General features: G+C 41.2%; 1 protein-coding gene across 1 annotated transcript; it reads left to right on the plus strand.

Annotated features, from left to right (window-relative positions):
- Positions 1 to 538: 538 nt before the first annotated feature.
- LOC108241795 (placenta-specific gene 8 protein) lies at positions 539 to 14,292 on the plus strand. Its single transcript, XM_017426218.3, has 4 exons — positions 539 to 1,110; positions 5,651 to 5,784; positions 9,223 to 9,368; positions 13,855 to 14,292. The coding sequence occupies exons 2-4, from the start codon at positions 5,676 to 5,678 to the stop codon at positions 13,993 to 13,995; spliced, it is 396 nt and encodes a 131-aa protein (XP_017281707.1). The 5' UTR covers positions 539 to 1,110; positions 5,651 to 5,675; the 3' UTR covers positions 13,996 to 14,292.
- The last annotated feature ends 7,289 nt before the right edge of the window (positions 14,293 to 21,581 follow it).

Raw genomic sequence — 21,581 nt, forward strand, 5'->3', positions numbered from 1 at the left:
CGCTAACTGTCTGTATCAGAAGCGCCGCTCTAACAGCGAATGTGACCTCAAAGGTTCGCGGCACTTTCACTCACATCTCTGAACGGTCAGCTGCTCTTTTCCTTTTCTAAATCTGGTGAAAGCAAAAGTGAGAAGAAGCTGCGACCGGCGTCTTCGTTGCTTCAGGATTCAAAGGTCTTCCTCTCGAACCTCTCCAGAATGCAGGAACCGGACACCCGAGCTCCCATATATATTATATTTTAGCTCAAAATATTCTCCTCAGAACCGAGACTGAGGGGTCTGTTTAACTTCTCGTTCCGCCAACATAAAACGCTTCAGAAACAACAACATTTTCATGTCACCAATTAAGTTTAATTATACGCGAAATGTAGCAGGCATCTTTTATTTAGCATTATATGCATATATTAGGTTTCTTATCGCCTCATTTTATTGGCACAGATTCAAATATAGCAAGCATTCGGTTTTAACATTTGCTTAAAAGCCTTTAAAGCATTTTTAAATAGATTTATAGGTAAAGTATTGATTTGAAGTAACTTTTTTCTGCTTTTATTAACATTTTTATTGGTTTTTGTTGAATTTGCATTTCTTTTGAGCGAACGAACGGAACTGATTCTAATTCTTCTGATTCTGACTCTTCAGTTCACTCAAAAGAGGGACTCGGCCTGAAACTGCAGCCTGAAAGGCGGCGGGCGATATGCATTCCCTGAAGTAACTCCAGGCCTTTAATCCCCATCAGGGATCACTGCTGTGTAATAATCCCCTCAGCCACACGGGGTCGCCAAAGAGGCTTTATTTGAATCTTAACCCATCCTCTGTGTTGCAGCTGCAGGTTTCTACAGGTAAAGGTCACCTGTTTGTGTCATCTAAAGCTCTCCAGGGGTCCAAACACACATTTATTAGTAACTTATCTCGTCGTGTTCATGATTAGTTTCCACCTGTTTCAGGCTGTGACTAACCACACATCTTATCGTCCTGTGAGAGAAGGGGGCTGGCTCTTCACGAGAACAGAAACTGAATTTCTTACCTCTCTTCTTTTTTTAAATTTCCTCATTTCAAATCCTCGCTGTCCTCCCTGTCACCTGCCTCCTCTTCCCCTCAGCCCGTAAACAGGTAAGAAAAACTTTATATTCGTCAGGGAAAGTTGTTTTTATTTTCACTCTTAATAATCCACACGGAGCTGTAAATTTGTAACTTTTTTCTCTTTTTTTTCGCTCCTTCGCTCGTTTTGCTTCAGTAAAAGTTAAACAAATAAAGTTTTTTATTCTGTTACTGTCCACTTACACGTGTTTGCTTCCTGTAACAATAAATATAAGTGTTACATGTGTTTTTCTTTTTGCCCCATTTTTAACCCCGTCTGTTCTCATGTTAGCTCGTTGTTCACTTTATCAGCACCTGTTTCTCTTTTCTTTATTCGTTTTTTTTTATTGTTTTATCTTAATAAATCCCCCTCATTTTACACCCACGCCCTATTATTTTCTTAACACGGCTAAATTACACGCGTATAAACAAATACACAATAAAAAGTTTGATATTTAGAACTGCTAAAATCAAATTGCTATATTTTTTCTTAGCTAGCTGCTAGCTGAGTCTGTCTCCATGCAAAAAGGAGTTTTAGGACCTTTAAAGTTATAAATATTCAAATTTTATGAGCTGCCTGCAATTAAATACAAACCTATTATCTCCAAAACCAATAAAAATGTTAATAAAAGCAGAAAAAAGTTACTTCAAATCAATACTTTACCTATAAATCTATTTAAAAATGCTTTAAAGGCTTTTAAGCAAATGTTAAAACCGAATGCTTGCTATATTTGAATCTGTGCCAATAAAATGAGGCGATAAGAAACCTAATATATGCATATAATGCTAAATAAAAGATGCCTGCTACATTTCGCGTATAATTAAACTTAATTGGTGACATGAAAATGTTGTTGTTTCTGAAGCGTTTTATGTTGGCGGAACGAGAAGTTAAACAGACCCCTCAGTCTCGGTTCTGAGGAGAATATTTTGAGCTAAAATATAATATATATGGGAGCTCGGGTGTCCGGTTCCTGCATTCTGGAGAGGTTCGAGAGGAAGACCTTTGAATCCTGAAGCAACGAAGACGCCGGTCGCAGCTTCTTCTCACTTTTGCTTTCACCAGATTTAGAAAAGGAAAAGAGCAGCTGACCGTTCAGAGATGTGAGTGAAAGTGCCGCGAACCTTTGAGGTCACATTCGCTGTTAGAGCGGCGCTTCTGATACAGACAGTTAGCGTCTTACCTGTCGAGCATAGCCGTTCCGATGACTTCGGTTTGCAGAAATAGAGTTTGAGTTAATGCAATGTTCACGACGAAGATCTGAATTATCGATTGAAGTCACGCCTGTTCAGGGGATAAAAGTGGGAAACTTAAAAATGAGGGATGTAACACGAAGTGCCCCATCTTCGAGGTTTGCCTTTTTTAACGGGAAACATGTAATATTTCAGTCATTTTGTGCCTTTTTGTCCCAAAACACGCAGATCTTCTGGCTTTCTCCTGTGACAGGAGCAGGCTGCTTTAACTGAGATATGTTATAAACGCTCCAAAAAACAAGATCGCGCCGTTAAGACGAGAGAGGAAGATGGCAGGAGTTTATCTTGAATCGGTAGTTACTGAAAAGCTGCATTTAGCTTCGACACAATCCCTAAATAAACGATAAATGACATCAGTTATTGTTCAAATCAGCAGAAAGTTCAGGTTTTTTTTGTTTTCTTGACTCGTGACTTTTCTAATCTCTTTCGGCTCCAGTATCCTGTAAAGCAGAAACGTTGGCAAACTTGGACGAGAGATATGTATGAAAAACAAGAGGTTTACGACTTGATTTTATGTCAGTAACTCATTTACGTTGCCACGGCAACAGCCTGCAGTTTGTGATGCTTTTCAGCGGCAAGTGTAGTTTGTTTAACACATTCCCTCTGAATGTCCCTTGGATAAGTGCTGGTTAAAGCAGGTTTAAATATATTAAAACAAACTTGAAAACTACGGTGGACGAACCATTTATTAGATCAAAAACCGCAAAAGATGTTGATGATTCTTTGACGGTTAAATCTGAGCAGCGTTTCAAGGAGGCCGAGCGTCTCGAAGCACCTGCTGTCACTCGCTGAAATGAAAAAGGGAAGCGGCACGCCGAGCCACTTTCATGATGATGGAGGAAAAAGTGATTTTTTTTAAGTCGAGTCAAATTTATTTATATTTAGCACTTTTCAGCAACATGGCGGTTCAAAGTGCTTTAGAGCATGAAAACACAAAATTACAGAGCAAAAGTAACATGAAAACACACGCAGTAATATAAAAAGCTAAACTAAACTGATCTAAAAACATGAGCTAAGGTAATCTAAATAAAATAAATGATTAAAAGGCTAAGAAACTAGGATGTAAAAAGGCTAAACTAAACTTATCTAAAACCAATCAAAGATAAACTGAGGAAGATATAAGATAGATACTAAGGTACTAGGATATAATAAACTGATAACATAAACTAAAATAGGATTTAAAAACCTCAGCTGAACAGATCAGAGATGATAAAAGCTAGGATATACTAATCTAAAATAAACTAATGCTACATGAAGGCTAACAAAGAGTTAAAACATTTTAAAAAATAAAAGGCCAGCTGAAGGTGACAGAAGGCTTTAGGCTTATTTTATCTAAAACACTGGCTAAACTAAGATAAATAAGTTTCAGTAAGCATAGGCAGGAGAACATTGACTGAGTCATACTAAGATAAACTAAAAACAAACAAAAAAAGCCGTTATTCGTTCGGCGTATGAAACCATGGTTAACCATCCTTCTGCTTTCTGGGCCGCAGGGAGCTGGTGCGTATCTCCAGCCCCGCGGTTAACGTGGCCACCTGACGCTAACGGCTCGGACTCTAGAAGCCATTAAAGATGAGTCCCGGCTCACGGTTTTAGAAGTGGACCGAAACCATCGAATCCAGTCCACCTTCAGGGCCAGGAGGCAACCGATACGCTTCTGTTAAAGTTTCAAGGTCACTGCTGTCGTAGATCTTTAGAAGTCGGAGCAGCTCATTTATTGGGGGTTCAGATATTTAGCTCAAATAAGAGTTTATCTCCCAAAGTTGGAGAAAACCTGCACACATAAAACACATTTAAAAGGAAAGCAGCCGGTCTTGAAGGTGTGTGTTCTGTTAGCGCTCAGAGTGTGTGTCGGGGAGAACTCTCAGGTACTACCTCACCTAATCTCAGTTCAGTGTTTTATGAAACTCACCGGCTGTTAGATGTCTTTGTGTGGATTAGCTGCAGCGGCTATCAGTTGTGGATTTGCATCCAGCGTTTCATTAAAATGTGTCCGCTGGTTCATGAGATATTTTGCTAACAGACGAGCATGTGCGCTCACGTAGACAGGCAATTACATCGGTTTCCCGCTGCACGTTACCGTCTGCTTTCCATGGCAGTGGGTGACGAGAAGATCTTGATTTTTATCGTTTTTTTTTCTATCACTGCGTATCTGTTTTACACACAAGTTTCTCTTTTTCCAATATCAGTTGGGACGGTGCTAAAATTAACTAAATGTTAAGACGACAACAGTTCTGGTTAAGAAAATAAAACTCACATAAATGCAATACAGATAAAATCCACTTTTTAGGATCAGTCAAGTAACTGTAATCGATAAATAAAATATGTAAGAAGGAATCAGAAATGATAGACAAATCTAGACGTTTTGGTTTTGATTCTGCAAACCTTCAGTGCGAAATGCAGTCGTGTTTGCCTGGAAACCATATTCAGTTCAGTTTATTTGTATAGCGCCCAGAAAAGTTGGGAACTGCACAAAATCTTTTGTATACAAAATAAAAGCCAATTAGCCAAAGTTATCGAAGCGGACTGCAGAACCAGAACCAGGCTCAGGGTTTGAGAGGACAGGAAATAGACACAAACACAAACACAGAATGACTGGTCCAGGTGGAGTTTCTATGGGAAGAAAGACAAAGAAAAACACAGGTTAATGATGGAAATGATTACAAACACAAACATGGAGAGTAGAGCGAGTAAAGACAGTGGTCAGTTTGTCCTCCAGCAGTCTGAGCCTGTAGCAGCAGAACTAAAGGAGAGCTCAGGAAACCCAAACCAACCCTAACTATAGGATTTATCAGAAAGGAAAATCTTTAAAGTAGACAGGGTGTCAGGCACATGGACAGAAACTGGAAGTTGGTTCCACAAGAGCAGAGCCTGAGAACTGAAAGCTCTGCCTCTGGTCTACTTTTAGAAACTCTAGGAACCACAAGTAAACCTGCAGTCTGAGAGCGACGTGCTCTGTTAGGAAAATATGGAACAATAAGATCTCAGTCCCCAGGCCTATTGGACTGATCCTATTGCTGCCTCTGGTACATGGGTTGTTAGTGATGTCGGGGTTAATATAAGATGGAGCTCGGTTGTTGAGAGCTTTCTGTGTTAGAAGAGTTGAAATTCTAATTTGAATCTGATAGGGAGCCATGTTGCATGAAAGACTTGGATAAAGTGAATCATAGCCGAATGAACAGCGTCAGGTCTCGTAAAATGAAATGAGTGTTCTTGTGAGGTGACAAAGTGTGAAACTCACACTTCTAACACTCGAGTTGTGTTTTTATCAGGTCAAAAGTGAAGTGAAGAATAACCACTGTCTTCTTTTGTTTGGTCCTAGAGCCTTCGCCTCGTATCCTCCAGTCATGGCGGTTCAACATCAGCCAGCTCAGGTGGTGATGGTCACCTCCACTAATCAAGGCGTTGGGAACTGGAGCACCGGCCTCTGCGACTGCTGCTCCGACATGGGCACCTGTAAGTCAACCAAACCAACCGCAGCCCATTTAACTAACTCACAACAGGGTTTCCGCCCCAGAAAAGAGGCTAAGCCTGGTGGTAGGTGGCCGATTAAAAGCGGACTGTGCAAACCACGACTATAATGAGCCCTTAAAGAGGCAGAGAAAGGTAGCGGTTTTGAGGGTGCAGGTGGAAAAAAAAACGTGTCTAAAAAATGACGTATTTTATAATAAACAAGCGGAGCTTAGCCTGGCGGTAGGGGCAGTAAAGGCTGGTGACCCACCAGGCTTTCAATACACTGAGGGGAAACTCTGTCACAAGTTAGGATCTGTGATCGTTCAAAAACAAAAACCTCAAACACTGCATGTTGGTGCTGATTAAGAAACAACACACGTAAATGGGTGTAAAAGTTCACTGGGGGCCGACAACAAGGATGCTCCGACGATTTAGAGGATTTTTTGGTCGTCTTTATGGGAGATTTCAAAAAAATGTTTTGGTTAAAACCAAACCACAAACGAGGGCAACATCGATCGCTCAGCTGGAGGATTTTCAAATTGACCGGCTTGACCAGAAGATCAGGCACTTGATCTGATGTTTTCTTGTCCAATCATAGACGAGCGCTGTAGCTCAGGACGTCTTTGTTGGGGATGTTTTCATTAAGGCAGCTTTTTGTAACGCTTGAAAGATGCTTGAAATGAAGTCCAGGTAAGTGAGAGGCTACTACAGCCCCAGTTCCAATGAAGTTGGGGCGTTGTGTAAAACATAAATAAAAACAGAATAAGATGATTTGCAAATCCTTTTCAACCTATATTCAATTGGATACACTACAAAGACAAGATATTTAATATTCAAACGGATAAACTTTATTGTTTTTTTTTGCAAATATTCACTCGTTTTGAATTTGATGCCTGCAACACGTTCCAAAAAAGCTATACTAGGAGATTGACGCATGCAAATTTTTCCTTTAACAACAATCTCAATCCGGCATCTACGTTATCATTCAAAGGGCTCTTGTGTTCCTATTTGAGTGAAAAGGTCTTTTCTTTGAAATCACTGGAAGAGATGTACAGTGCCTGTAAAAAGTATTCACCCTCTTGAATGTTTCATGCTTTTGTTGCTGTCGTAAATCAATCGTGGCTAATGCCAAATAAATAACAATATGTAATGTAACATAAGTGACTGCGCTGTAGGAGGAACAGATAGCTTCAATGTGGAGGTGGGAGTGCATCAAGGATCTGCTCTGAGCCCCTTCTCGTTTGCTTTGGTGATGGACAGACTAACAGATGAGGTCAGGCAGGAATCCCCCGTGGACTATGATGTTTGCAGATGACATTGTGATCTGCGGGGAGAACAGGGAACAGGTGGAAGAGAACCCGGAGAGGTGGAGGTATGCACCTGAAAGGGCACAGGTTGAAGGACTGGGAGATCAAGTTAGAGAGGCCAGACTGAGACGGTTTGGACATGTCCAGAGGAGGGACAGTGGGTATATTGGTAGAAGGATGTCAGAGACAAAGACGACATATATGGATGCAGTTAGAGAGGACATGGAGGTCGTTGGAGTGAGGACAGAGGACAGAGTTAGATGGAGGAGGATGTCTCCCTGTGGCGACCACCGAAAAGGGAACAGCTGAAAGAAAAAGAAGAAGAATGTAATATAAGTGACTGCAAGTCAGGGGACCCTAATGAGCCTCTATTGTTAGGAGAGTGAGAACAATTTGCAAGCTATCCAGCTTTAAAATCTCAACTCCACACTCCCTATTTCTGAACTGAGAAAGCTCTTTGGATGAGAAGCGAAACGTCTTCCAACTACAGAATAGAAGTCCAGTTGTTTTTGTTTTTTAGCCTTTTTTTGAATTTACCATGACCTGGATGACTGAGAATCTACACCAGCATATCAGGGGGTGGATACAAAATGATTTCCAAGGCTCTAAACATCCCAAGGAGTTCTGTTAGGAGAAGGACTATAAGACGTGTGTAAATCTACCAAGAGGGGGACGTCCTCACAAACTGAGTGAAGAAGGAGGACAGTGAGAGAGACCACCAGGACCCCTGGGAGCTCTCTGAAGGAGGTCAGATGGGAGAGTCCTGAGCTCCAACACCTGCTGCCAGGGTTCTTCACCAGCATGAGCTTCATGGGAGAGAAGCAAACAGAAAACTCAGATTATCTCCACCAGGACTGCCTGTCGAAAAGACAATGGAGTCTTCCACATGCAACTTGGCAAACTCTACTCAAGATTTAATGAGTTTTCTTCAACAGTGGCTTTCTAGTTGCCCATGATTGTTCTACGACAGCAATAAAAGCCTAAAACGCATCATCATTATGCGCTTCGTGCCAGTGGCCCGTGAAGAATGTAAACATGATTAAGGCGAAACAGCATCACCACTTCAAAAGAGCGATGGGCGTCTCTCCTCTGGCAGACGAGCCCTGACTGACTGGGTCATTCGCTGCAGGAAGAAACGTACAGACAATGTTGGTTTTGGTAGATTCTGTTTTTTTTTTTAACGAGGAAGCAACGTTTAGGGGAAATACCTCCCTCGTTCATCGCATCAACAGGTGCAGACGGGAAGCGCCGCCCTGCTGCATTCACTGGAGAAAAATAAATTGTTCTTTTCGCACTGTTTCCTCTCCGGGTTGCGCGGCGGCTGTTGCCTAACTCCGCCGCTCACCATGCGAGGGGCGAGGGGGAGCGCCCCGGACAGGTCTGCAGTCCTTCACAGAGACACATGGAGACAAAGGAGGCCAATATTCTCACGCCGAGTTACCGACGAACCAAACGTGCACCTCTTTGGTCTGTGGGAGGAAACGTGCATGTGGAGAACATGCAAACAGCGCGCTCCCTCTTTGACATCTCAATAGAAGTATTTCAAACCGTAGGAATGCATCAAGTTTTTGATTTGTAATAATGCAGGATGACATTTTAACCGTGGAGAATTTATTTCATGGCATATCGTAAATGATTTATAAAGAAGGAAACATTTAATCTGTATCCTGGTAAAACCTTGGAATACCAACATTCTGGTTGTACTATACTGTTATAGTACCCAGGTTTCAACAGAATGCTGATACTGAAGTGCCTTAAAGCAATGATTCCCAAAGTTGAGGTTGGGACCCCAATGTGGGTCACCCAACACCAAGTAGGGGTCCTTAGATAATCTCCAGACATCAAGTTACAATTAAAAACCCAGTTTTTATGATATATTTACACCATAATTGTTACAGAGAATTGAAATACAAGTCATTTAATGATTTAAAAAATAGCTAAATGGATGCTAAGACTGTTTGTGTTGTCATTCTGCCTGTATTTAACAGGATCATCAGCACTTTTGGGTATTTAAACAGCCAACAGATGGGGACACACACCTTTGTCGCTGTCATTTTATGGGTCGGAAGCTGAAAAGTTTGGGAACCACTGCCTTGAAAGTAACCGTAAGATGAAATGTTTCTGTGCCCGCCAGGCTGCTGTGCTTGGTGGTGTTTCCCCTGCATGCAGTGTCAGACGGCCAGCGATTACGGCTGGTGCTGCCTCATGCCGCTGCTGGACTACTGCTGCGTGGTGTCCTGCATACTCCGGTCCGGCATCAGGGAACGCCACAACATTCCCGTAAGTCTGGGGGAGGAATTGTGAAAGAGGGGGGGAAATCTTATGTGCTGTAATGAGTTTCAGATGTTCATAGTCGCCCCCAAAAAGGCCCTAAGACTGAAAGAATGTCTGGCATCTCTGCTTCGAGGGAGGAGACAGTAAAGAGAAGCAGCTTTGAACATTAAATAACTGCTGCTTTTGTGCTTTTGTTCCCTGAAAGCAGCACGTTGTAAGCTGGAGTTTAAAGAAGTCAACCAGTTCTCATCTTTTAACAGTCAGCAGGTAGCTGTTCAACAAGTGATGCTAACCAGGTTATCGAGAAGTTACTGATAGTTTCTATAGGTTGGTTTAATTAGAGTCATTAATTGACCCAAAGATACACATCATTCAGTCAGTATCATAACCAGAACCTGAGCAACCTTAGGAGTGGGTATTAACAATCACTAATGTCACGTTTTTGTTTGAACTGGAAGCTTATAATCACCACTACAGTAACATGTAGCAGACAGAAAACACAAACCAGATGTGGATTCATCCGTCAAGAACATCTGACGCTAAATTACTAATCTTTATTGACAGTAAAGTGCAACTAAATTGCTTTAGGTAAAGTTGGACGACCCATATTTTGTGGCGCTGACATGATCGTTGATCAGGAAAGGCTGGATCGTAAAGAAACATTTTCCATTTTTGATGCAACGGATATCAACATTCATAAATATTAGCCATTTAGCAACAGCTGCTATATAAGCTTTTTTTACTAAAAAGGATTAAAACACTAATGTGACAATGCAATTGGACAAGAGTACACAACCAGTCAAGTGTTTCTGCCTACACAAACTCATTTTTGACGTTTAAATACCAGCTAAACATGGGTGGCTTGCTGTTAGATACTTTTAAAATGTGCATTTGGGTTGTTTGTTCGTCCTGTAGGAACAAACTGTAGTTAAATCCTTCTAGTTTGAATGATAATTCTACATTTTTTAATGCAAAATGAATATTTGGTCAGAGGAGAATTGAATTTTTGTGAGAATTTGATCCAGAAAGAAGGTTCGTTGTGTTAAATGACCCAGTTAAAATGATTAAAATGACAAAGAGAGTTCTCTTAATGAATGTACTTTCTCGTGTAGCGAAGAGAAACCCTATTTTAGTCATCGACTTGTTTCGAAAAGGAACTGCAACTAGAGAGCTAGTAATCGCCGTTCCCTTCAGGTCGAGAATTTGAATTTTTCACCACATATGTGAGATTTTCCAAACAGTGCAGGTTTCCACACAAAAGTTGTTTCAAACCCAAATTAATTTCAATTTGCCACCATTTTAAAGAAACGTTTAAAACACGCCTTTATTTGCTGCGAAACCAAAGCATTCAGTACGAATTATAATCCATATGTTGATAAATCTACATGAGAACCTTTGTCAGTGTATCAGAGGCATGTTTGCTTTGTGGGTTCGGCCCTTTTTTTTTCCTCCCCAGTTAAAAAAAAAAGAAAATAAAAAGGGGTGGGAGGCGTACAGACCAGAAACAATGTACGGAGCGCTTTGTGTTCAGGGCTGTGCTTTCAAAACACCGAAGCATAGCCAAAGCTACGCAAATACTCATGCTAACATGATCATGTTTTGCACTTCTATTGGGTTTAGTGTTAGATTTCCAGGTTCTGTTCCTGAGTCTTTGTGCTGCAAACCGGTTCCTGGTTTCTCTCCCCAGGTGTTCCTCTGCTTGTAATTGGTTTCCTCAACCATTTATTGCGTTCAGTTCCCCTCCTGTGTTGCAGCAGCGTTGCAGGGATTTGATGTTTGTTAGACATACTTACCTCTATGTTAGTTTTCCTGAGGCCGGTGTCACTCCTCCCACGTAAATCTTGCATTTTTGTTAAATAAACAGGATTTTGTACTCACTCTCGGGAACCTGCATTTCTCGGAGAAACATGTCGACATCGTAATAAACTAACATAGATCCTACAACGTGAGGGATGACCGTAGATCACACGATTCCCTGCCGTAAACAGTTTGGCCTCTGTAGATAAACGGCTTATGGACTGACCTCAGTTTGGATAAATACAGTTTGTTTCTGGCTGACATTTCTGCCAGGATAAATGGGAAACTGATGGCAGCGTGTACGTTCATAAAACTGGAGTTGTTTTAAGATGGCAGCTGTCCACTGTGGTCTTGGACGACCCGTTACTTCATCAACCTGAGGATGAAACTCTGCATCTCCAAACTGAGGTCCTTAAAGAGCTGTCCCCAACAGGCAAGGCGTTACTTGTTCGTAACCTTCCCACAGAGCTTAGCTGTCACTTTACGGCGTACCCAATCTGTTGCATTAAAAGAATAAATGCTTCTAACGTAGATGCCATCGTATAACACTGATATTCTGATGCTGATCTGCGTTTGTGCATCAGGAAATACAACAAGAGAAAGTGGAAATTTGGCTTTGGCTCAGTGGTTAGAGTAGTCGTCCTCCAGCAAGACAGTCGGAGCTTCGATTCCGCCGGTCTGCCACGTGTCGAAAAGTCGCCGCGCAAGACCGCGAACCCCTCACTGCCTCCGATGCGCCCCATCGGTGTATGAATACGATCCGAAGCTCTGATTCGACTCTGTAGGGTGATTTATTCAGATCAGCTTCGTAGAGATGTAGCAGAGTTCTGTATGACTGTGTGTGGTTGGGTAATTGTGTTGTAAACCACTTTCAGTGAGCTGGTTGGGTAGAAAGGTGCTGTATAAGTAGAAACCATTTACTTTCAGTTACTTCAGGGGCGAAACGAACAGTCCCTGCTGTAGTGGTTACAAACCAACAGATCTTTATTTATTTATATCTTTTTAACGACCGCAGCTTTCTTTGTCGTCTCTGCATTGTTCTGTTGTTGGACATCCAGTCCACAAAGTCAGGAATTCGAGTTCGGTAAATATTTAGTTTGAATCGTGCAATTCATAATGGGGCAGCGTTTAAAACGAATAGGCTTCAGTTCCACGGAGTTGGCAGCCTTGCGACAAACGATTTTCACACGTTTCGGTTGTAGAGGCTGCGGGGCTGAGACAGTAATAGACTCATTCGCTGCTGAATGCCACAGCTCTGAGTGGGACTCACACAAGAGGCTTTACACTGGATTTAAAAGATGCTGCAGAGGGGAAACAAACAAAGAAACAAAAAACGGCAGCAGGTGAGGGCAATCCATAACTAAAACAAGGTGTGAGATAAACCAGGTAAGAGAAAGAAACACCTCAGAATAAAACACGAGTTCAAACTGTTACAACCACATAACAATGAAACTCCAAGCTCAAACAGTAACTAACGCCCCGGAGCATGACTCTAACTTTGGCTGATTGTTTAGTTTTGGTTCGGCAACCTCAGATAATTCAGATAGGATGATGGAAATCAGCTCAGCCAAAGTTGATCTATGCAGGACTTTTCAAACAGAAGTTTGAAAGTGAGGAACAAAGCAAAATGAAGCAAAACACAGGTCCTCTACCAGAAACCTGGGAGTTTAAGGGTTCTCCTCAGTATCTCAGCTGTTCCTGGGGCTGCGCTCTTCTGGACAGAGATCTCTGAGGTTCTTCCTGGGATCTGTTGGAGACACGCTTCCAGTTTGGGGGTCACAGCACCGAGTTCCCCCGATGACCAGTGGCACCACTGAGGCCTTGACTTTCCACAGCTTCTCTATTTCCTTGGTGTTTCTCCATCTTCTCCATCTTCCTGATGTTACAGTCTCTTGGGACTGCTGCATCTACCACTACAGCTTTCTTCTGTATCTTATCTATCACCACAGTGTCCGGTTGGTTAACCATCACCTGTTGGTCAGTCTGGATCTGGAAGTCTCACAGTATCTTAGCCCTTTGCCTGTGGGACTTCCTGTCCATACTTGGTACAGATGTTCCTGTTCACTATTCCAGCCACTTGGTTATGGTGTTCCATGTTTGTTTTGCCTGCCTCCATCTTACATCCTGCTGTAATGTGCAGGACTTGGGGGCATCTTTACACAGCCTCCATCTTGGGTCCTATCTGGTATGATAGACCCCGGCCTCTTTTGCTCTTGTACCGCCATGATTAGAGCCTCTGTGCTGTCCTTCTGTCCAACCATCTCAGCTGCTGGTAGGATTTGTTGATATCAGCCACTTCCTCAGTCTGCTGGTGGTGCATGCTGTGCAGGGGGCCTTTGCATATCTGATGACTGCCAGGGCATACATGTTGATGGCCTTATTTTTTACCAGGACCTGCATAGTTTTCATAGGTACTTAGTTGTGGTTGACCTCTTTGCAGCCTCAATATGGCTGCCATTTGTCTTCTACGACAGGCTCTTCTTTGAAGTAGATTGATCTGCCGTACGAACTCCATTTTGAAAGCTCAAATTCCTCCTTTGCTGATTAATATCATATGTCTAAGTGACATTGCCGCGCTGACCACACGACAAACTGTTTGGTCCGAGAGTCCCTGACTGAGTACAGCCGATTGGAGTGATTTACCATCTACGCTCCTTCAGCGACAGTGGTTCTGACCCTCCTCTTCCTCCTGCAGGGCTCGTGCTGCGACGACTGCTGCAAGCTCCTGTGGTGCTACCCCTGCGTCTGGTGCCAGATGAATCGAGAGCTGAAGATCAGGGGCCGGCACCGGTCCGGCAACACCACCGTGGTCACCACGCAGGTCACCAGGGGTTAGCTACAAACGTAGCTGCAGATCATCATTTTAGATCATTTCAGTTTGTTCTGCTTTCAGTACGAAGTATTAGACAAAAGCTTTTAGTTTAGAGCAGCAGATGTTATAAATCGCTTTATTGGTGCTTTTGCATTTGTAATAATCCATAATTCCTTTTATTAGACTCCATCTTTGTGTTTAGGGCTTCAGATTCATTCAGATGTTCTGAGTTTTGTTTAGCTACGTTTTGTGTTATCAGCTTTGATTGTTCGCCCTTTGATTCACAATAAAAAACTTGTTTGTTGCACAAGATCAACGCGACAGAAGCCTTATTTCTCCTTCGAGATGACTGAAGATGCTTCTGAATTCGTTGACTCTCCGATCTGCGGACTGAGATTCTTTCTCCCCGTCAGATCTGAGCTGCTCACCGACCTGTTTCTGCACGTTTGTTTTTGTTTCTCACGTTAGTTTCGTCGTAAAGATTTTACCAGCTTCTGCACCATAAGGTGAGGTTTGAAACAATCAGATAAAACTTTCAGTAAGCGTAAAGAAACGTCTTACTAGTTCAAAAGAAACTGGAGTCATAAAGAGGGAATGTTTTATAACCTGACCCTGCTTTAAACGTCTCACCAACTACATCCTTGACCCGTTTTTTGGCGTGATCCTTGGTCTTCATGACACAAACCTCAGGCCTTCACAGAACAGCTGGATTTATACTCAGAATAAATTAAACACAGAAGGACTCTGTTTACTTATTAGGAAATATGACATCTTATTATGAATCCTGAGTGCTAACAGCCTGAGGAGATTTGTTGAAAAAGTTTAAACTGAGCTGTTTAAAGTTAAAACGAGCAAAATAAACAGTCAATCAGAACACAGTCGAACAGAGCAAAACAGCTAAAACGGTAACTAAACAGTAGCTAAAAGCTAAAACAACAGAACAAGAGTTAAAAGCTAAAATGAGCAAAACCATAGATCAGGGCTGGCCAATCCTGGTCCTCGAGGGCCACCATCCTGCATGTTTTCCTTGTTTCCCTGCTCCAACACACCTGATTCAGTGGTTTAATCACCTCTTCATGTTCTGCAGAAGCCTGTTAATGACACATTGATTCAAATCAGGTGTGTTGGAGCAGAGAAACAAGTAAAACATGCAGGATGGTGGCCCTCGAGGACCAGGATTGGACACCTCTGCCTTGGATAATAAGTCAAAAGTCAAAGCTAATATTAGCAAAACTGGAACTAAAGCTAAAACAAGCAGAACATTTGCTAACAGCTAAACCGAGAAAAACTGTAGATGATAGCTAAAATTAGCAAAATAGTAAGTAAAAGTTTAGATCAGCTTAATTATAGCCAAAAGGTAAAAGCTAAAATGGGACTTCCGGTTATGGCGTCTGACTGAGCAGCTGCAGGGCTCTGAGCTCCGACCAATATACCCTACATTTAGATATCTAGACCACTGCTAATATATTTTTTGTACGAGCAAACTCTCTGGGATTCAATTCAACCTGCCAAGATGCCGAGTAAACACAAATTAAAAACGAAAACTACCAGCAAAGAGGGATCCGAAGGCGAGGCTAGCAGCGAAGTGGAAACCGAGCACATGGAGGAAGCTAACGCTAGCTCCCGGACTTCTGAAGCTAACCTCCTGGAAGCAATTCAAGCCTTGAAAACTCACTTTACCACGCAACTACAGGAAATTATAACTTCGAATCAAGAAATTAAAGACACAATTGGAGTATTCCTCGAGAGGCTTACCTCTGCAGAATCCCGCATTAGTAACCTGGAGGACGGCGTCGCCTCGTTAACAGGCAAAGAAACATCCATACAAAAGAAAATCCAGGATCTCGCTTTGAAGGTAGACGAGCTTGAAAACAGAAGCCGGAGATCCAACTTGAGACTCGTGGGTTTACCCGAAAAGACAGAACAAGGGGACACCGCTGCTTTTCTGCAGATCTGGCTGATAGAGGTCCTGGGACGGGACGCGTTTCCATCCCCCCCCATTATCGAGCGGGCCCACAGGCTGCAGGGCCAGAGTGTTCCAGGCGGCCCGCCACGCGTGATCATCATGAAATTCTTAAACTATCAAGACAAGATGAGGGTGATGACTGCAGCCCGTCTGAAAGGAAAGGTGATGTACAACGGCCGCCATGTGATGTTCTTCCCTGACCTATCCGCGGAGGTGGTGAAACAACGGAAACAATACGACCAGGTGAAACAACAACTCCGTAATCTAAATATAAACTTTGGGCTGATATTCCCAGCAAAGATGAGGATTTTCCAACGCGGCAATCGCTTCCTCTTCCACACGCCAACGGAGGTGGAGGAATTTATACAGAAAGCAAGACAACAAACTGACGGGTAACCACACTTACACGCTTGATGGCGTAAGCAAGGTTTAATAAGGATCAATATTTCATTTGATCGGTGATCCTGGACAATACACATTTCGACTAAGTCTCTCCCTCATAGCGGTGGGGAATAATTCTTGGTTACAATGGTCGGGGTTCGCAGTTTAATGTTGTGGTGCGAGTTGTTTAAGCAGACGTTTTTTCTGCTCCTGTTTTTCTAGGATCAGTAGCATAGCCAAGTCACAGAATAGAGGGGGAAGGGAGTAGGAGATTCCCACTGGTGGGAAATCTCAGGAAAGTCTTTTGTGTTTGTAAATGTTCAATGTTTTCAAGGTGCAATGTTCTACAAGTTGTAAATTGCAAGTTCGTACAGTTGAGACAAAAAACAGAAAGAGATGATATATTGACATTAAGCAAATGAGTACGGAGTCCGTTGTTGATGTGATCTCCTGGAATGTAAGAGGCCTTAGGAAATTGATCAAACTCAAAAAAGTAATGAATAGACTTAAACAATACCATCCAAAACTGGTTTTTATCCAAGAAACACACTTACTTACAACCGAAGTTGCACGACTAAGAAGAAGATGGCCGGGTCAAATACTTTCTAGCTCATTTTCTCCACACTCTAGGGGTGTGGCAATTCTTATTCATAAATCTTTACCTGTTTGTATAAAAAAGACTATCATAGATCCTGCTGGGAGATTCATAATAATCCAAGCCTCATTGATGAACCAAAACTTAATTTTGGTTAACCTGTATGGTCCTAATATAGATGACCCTGATTTCTACAATAATTTGTTTCTCTCTATTACAGCTTTCCACGGTGATGTGATCTTTGGTGGAGATTTTAATTGTACGTTAGATCCGAATCTCGACCGATCATCAGGTTTAGATTTGTCCCACCCTAAAAGTAGACGGGTTATTCAACATTTTATGTCTGAACTAAACTTAAGAGATATCTGGAGAGTACAGAATCCAACAAAGAAAGAATTTTCTTGCCACTCAACCACTCATAATAGCTATAGCCGTATAGATTACTTCCTAATTTCAAACTCCTTGGTTTCCAGAACTAAGAGTTGTGCCTACAAAAGCATATTGATCTCTGACCACTCACTATGCATGTTTAAATTTTCACCCATAATTGCGTTTAATCGTAATCCTATTTGGCGATTAAAACCCCACTGGTTGCAAATTCCCAAATTTCTGAAATTTATTGAGATAAATATTGATGATTACTTCAGCCTTAATAAATCTGAGACTACAGCATCTATTAGATGGGAAGCCTTTAAGGCTTTTATACGGGGTCAGATGATAAGCTACACAAAAAATAAAACTAACAAAACTGTCATGGAAATGCTAAAACTTGAAGAACAAATAAAAGAGACTGAGCTTGAGTTAAATCTAAAGGGCTCTAAAGAAAAGCAACAAGAATTGCTAATACTGAGAGCAAAATATGACAAACTATCCACTAACAAAGCTTCATCAGAGATATTCAGATTGAAACAATCCTACTATGATCAGGGAGAGAAGGCAGGAAAACTTCTAGCGTGGCGCATTAAGGCTTTGCAGAATGAGAGGGCAATAAATGAAATTATATCTGAAAATGAAAATACTACTGATCCTCAAAAAATTAATGATCTCTTTAAAGATTATTACTCAAAATTATATACGTCTAAAGGGCACATACCACAAGCATCACTTGACTCCTTTCTTAATTCTGTAAACATCCCCACACTTAGTGAAATAGCTAAATCGGATCTGGATATGCCAATATCTATAGGTGAACTCTCAAATGCAATAGACAAACTAAAATCAGGAAAATCACCTGGTCCAGATGGGATTCCTTTGGACCTATATAAAATATTTAAAAACAAATTACTGCAACCCCTCTATAATATGCTGTTGGAAAGTTATACCATTAAAGAATTACCTCCTTCCCTACGTAATGCAATCATAACAGTCCTACCTAAACCGGGAAAATCTCCCACTAGATGCGAATCCTTCCGACCAATCTCACTTATAAATTCTGATGCCAAAATAATATCTAAAGTTCTAGCAATCAGGCTTGAGAAATTTTTACCATCCCTTTCTGACCCTGATCAGAACGGATTTATAAAGGGGCGGCAAGCGCATCACGGCATCCGTCGTGTGCTGAATATAATTCATGCTAAATATGAACACCCTGATACAGCTTTGCTTTCACTTGATGCAGAAAAAGCATTCGATAGAGTGGAACATAATTATCTCTACAAAGTTCTCTCTCAATTTGGTTTTGGTAGTTATTTCATAAACTGGATTAAAATACTTTATAATAAACCCTCTGCCTCAGTTATAACTAATAACATTGTATCTAAGTCATTTAATCTCGGTAGGGGCACGCGTCAAGGTTGTCCCCTCTCGCCCCTCCTCTTTGTGCTGGGAATTAAGCCATTGGCTATTGCCATAAGGAATAATCAAAACATACATGGCGTCAGGATAAAAAATATTGAATCTAAAATTGGATTATTTGCCGATGATATTATTTTAATGTTGTCCAATCTAAATTGCTCAATCCCCCAACTTCTCAAAACTATCAATGAGTTTAGTTATATTTCCGGTTATAAACTTAACGAATCTAAATCCGCCATCCTATTTTTAAAACAGGCTGAAAGAAATAATCCTCCAATTCATACAACATTTCAGGTGGCAAAAGAGAGCCTTACTTACTTAGGCATAAAGATTACTCCAAACATAGATGATCTGGTTCGGGCAAATTACACGCCGGTGGTTAATTCAATAATGGAATCGCTTGATAGATGGTCTACCTTGCCTATATCTATGATTGGCCGTATAAATATTCTCAAAATGATCGTTCTCCCTAAATTCTTATATCTTTTCCAGGCTATCCCCCTTAATCCTCCTGACGGTTTTTTTACAAAAATTCAAACAATCCTAAATAACTTCATTTGGAACAACAGACGAGCCCGATTACGGTTATCCTTATTATATCTTCCATATGACAGAGGAGGGCTGGGTGTGCCAAATTTTAAGTGGTATTATTGGGCTGCTCAGCTCTCTAGTGCATCCTGCTGGTTTTCAGCAACTGATCTGTCGTGGGTAAAAATAGAAAATATAAATGCCACTCCTTTATCCCTAAATTCATATCTATACTCAAGGAAATGCAAAGAGTTATTAAAAAATACTTCCAACCCATTTGTTAAAAATACTATCCGAGTATGGTATGATGCTCATAAATTCAAAAATGAAATGCTAACACTATCCCAATTCTCCCCGATCTGGGGCAATATGTCATTTGAACCAGGTAGGAAAGACATGGGCTTTAAAACATGGTTTGCTAAAGGTTTATGCAAAATCTCAGATTTATTTGATAAAGGGATTATGATGAGGTTTGAAGATTTGAAACAAAAATTTGACATTCCAACTAAACATTTTTTTAAGTTTTTGCAAATCAGAAGTTTTGTCATGGGTACTCAAAAGTCTCTAACATTGCCTACTCTTACTTCTATAGAAGAATTGGCAACAAATGACCATTTGAAGAAGGGCCTAATATCCCGCTTTTATAACATCATCAAAGACAGCTCCCAGACATCCTCAGAGCACAAACGACTGGCTTGGTGTGAAGACTTGAAATGTAACATATCAGTAGAAGAATGGCAGAGGGCCTGTCTGAAGGCACAGACACAATCTATTAATACTCAATTTAAATTAATCCAATACAAATGGTTGATGAGAACATATGTTACTCCAACATTACTAAATAAATTTAATTCCAACATCCCGGATACATGTGCTAAATGTGGAGATAAAGGCAGTTTGATTCACTGCCTTTGGGAATGTCCTGAGATTCGGAAATTTTGGAAGGAGGTTTTGGATAAAATTTCACTTATCATTGGTATTGATCTCAATCTCTGTCCTAGGTTGTGTGTCTTAGGAATTTTTCCTGCTCAAACTCAAATAAGCAAGGTCGATCAAAAGTCCATAATTTATTGTTTGGTGCAGGCTAAGTATAGTATAGCCAGGTCCTGGAAATCTGTAACCAGACCCCAACTAAAAACTTGGATGTCTGCATTATCAAGCTCTCTTGCCTTGGAGAAACTCACCTTTATGATTAAGGGTAAATACTATGTGTTCCAAAAGATATGGGAAAAGTTTTTGCTATTCTTGGAAAATTTAAATACTCATAATGAGGATTGACTGAATGTACTCTGGCTAATTTTGATTATGTTTATTATTCTTATAATGACTGTAAATCTGTTATCTTCATGTTAATTCCAAATGTATGAAACTTAAACATTGACGTCGGGATGCCTAGAACCAGGGAGGACGTTGCCTTCACCTCATTCCTGTGGACTGTGATTAAATCTCTTGGACTAAGTCTCTACATACTCCCCTGAGATATCAATCTTAAAATATTTTGTCTCACTGTAATCAACTAATGCTGGTCACCTTGAATGTTTAAATTGTTAATGTGTTTTCTTTTCTTTTAGTTTTGTTAAGTGTTTTGTGCACTTGTGAGTTATTTGTCTGTATGTCTCTTTGAATTGTAAAAGACAATAAACAGATTTTGAGAAAACAAAAAAAAAAGCTAAAATGAGCAAAACCACATTTAAAAGCTAATATCAGCAAAACTGTAACTAGCATATTCATTTAAAAAACAAAATAAGAAAAAACTAAAACTAGCAAAACCGTTAAAAACTAAGAGTAGCCTAAGAAGAAAACAACAGAGCAAGTCTGCTGAAGTAGCTTTTAAAAAGAAAGATGTTTCTGAAGAAACTGAAGAGATCTGGATGCAGTTTTGGGGGGAAAGTCTTTGTGAATGAAGGTAAATGTTCTCAAAAGTTGCTAAAAAACCAAAAGTCGGTGCGCTGCTCCGGATGAACCTGAGGGCTTTGATGTTTGAGTGCTTAACACAGCATGAAGTATGCAGAAGTGCTCTGATTGCAACAGTGCACAGAAGAAACTAAACAGGAAAACAGCAGCGTGACGCTGACTCAGCGTTCCCCCTGCGAGGTGACACATGAAGGCACCGGGTCTCGGCTCCAGGTGTCAGAGGAAAGGGGCTGAATACTGATGCACAGCACACGTTTTAAGACTTTTATTCGTAAAAGTAGACAAGAACGCGTCATTTCCCATCCGCTTCAGGATTCTGCACTTCTTCTTCGCATTAAACCCTGAAGTTCAATGAGGCTGAAAGCTTTTTTCCAAGGCCACTGCAGAGGGCGAAGGAGTCACTCAGAAGTCGCCGAGCGCGCGCGGGTGGGG

Source organism: Kryptolebias marmoratus, linkage group LG7 (assembly GCF_001649575.2).
Source record: "Kryptolebias marmoratus isolate JLee-2015 linkage group LG7, ASM164957v2, whole genome shotgun sequence".
NCBI classification, from domain to species: Eukaryota; Metazoa; Chordata; class Actinopteri; order Cyprinodontiformes; family Rivulidae; genus Kryptolebias; species Kryptolebias marmoratus.

Coding starts and splice junctions, on each gene's coding strand:
- LOC108241795 (XM_017426218.3), top strand. CDS start 5,676: ATGGCGGTTCAACATCAGCCAGCTCAGGTGGTGATGGTCACCTCCACT. Junction 5,785..9,222: donor CTGCTCCGACATGGGCACCT/GTAAGTCAACCA, acceptor TGTGCCCGCCAG/GCTGCTGTGCTTGGTGGTGT. Junction 9,369..13,854: donor GGGAACGCCACAACATTCCC/GTAAGTCTGGGG, acceptor TTCCTCCTGCAG/GGCTCGTGCTGCGACGACTG.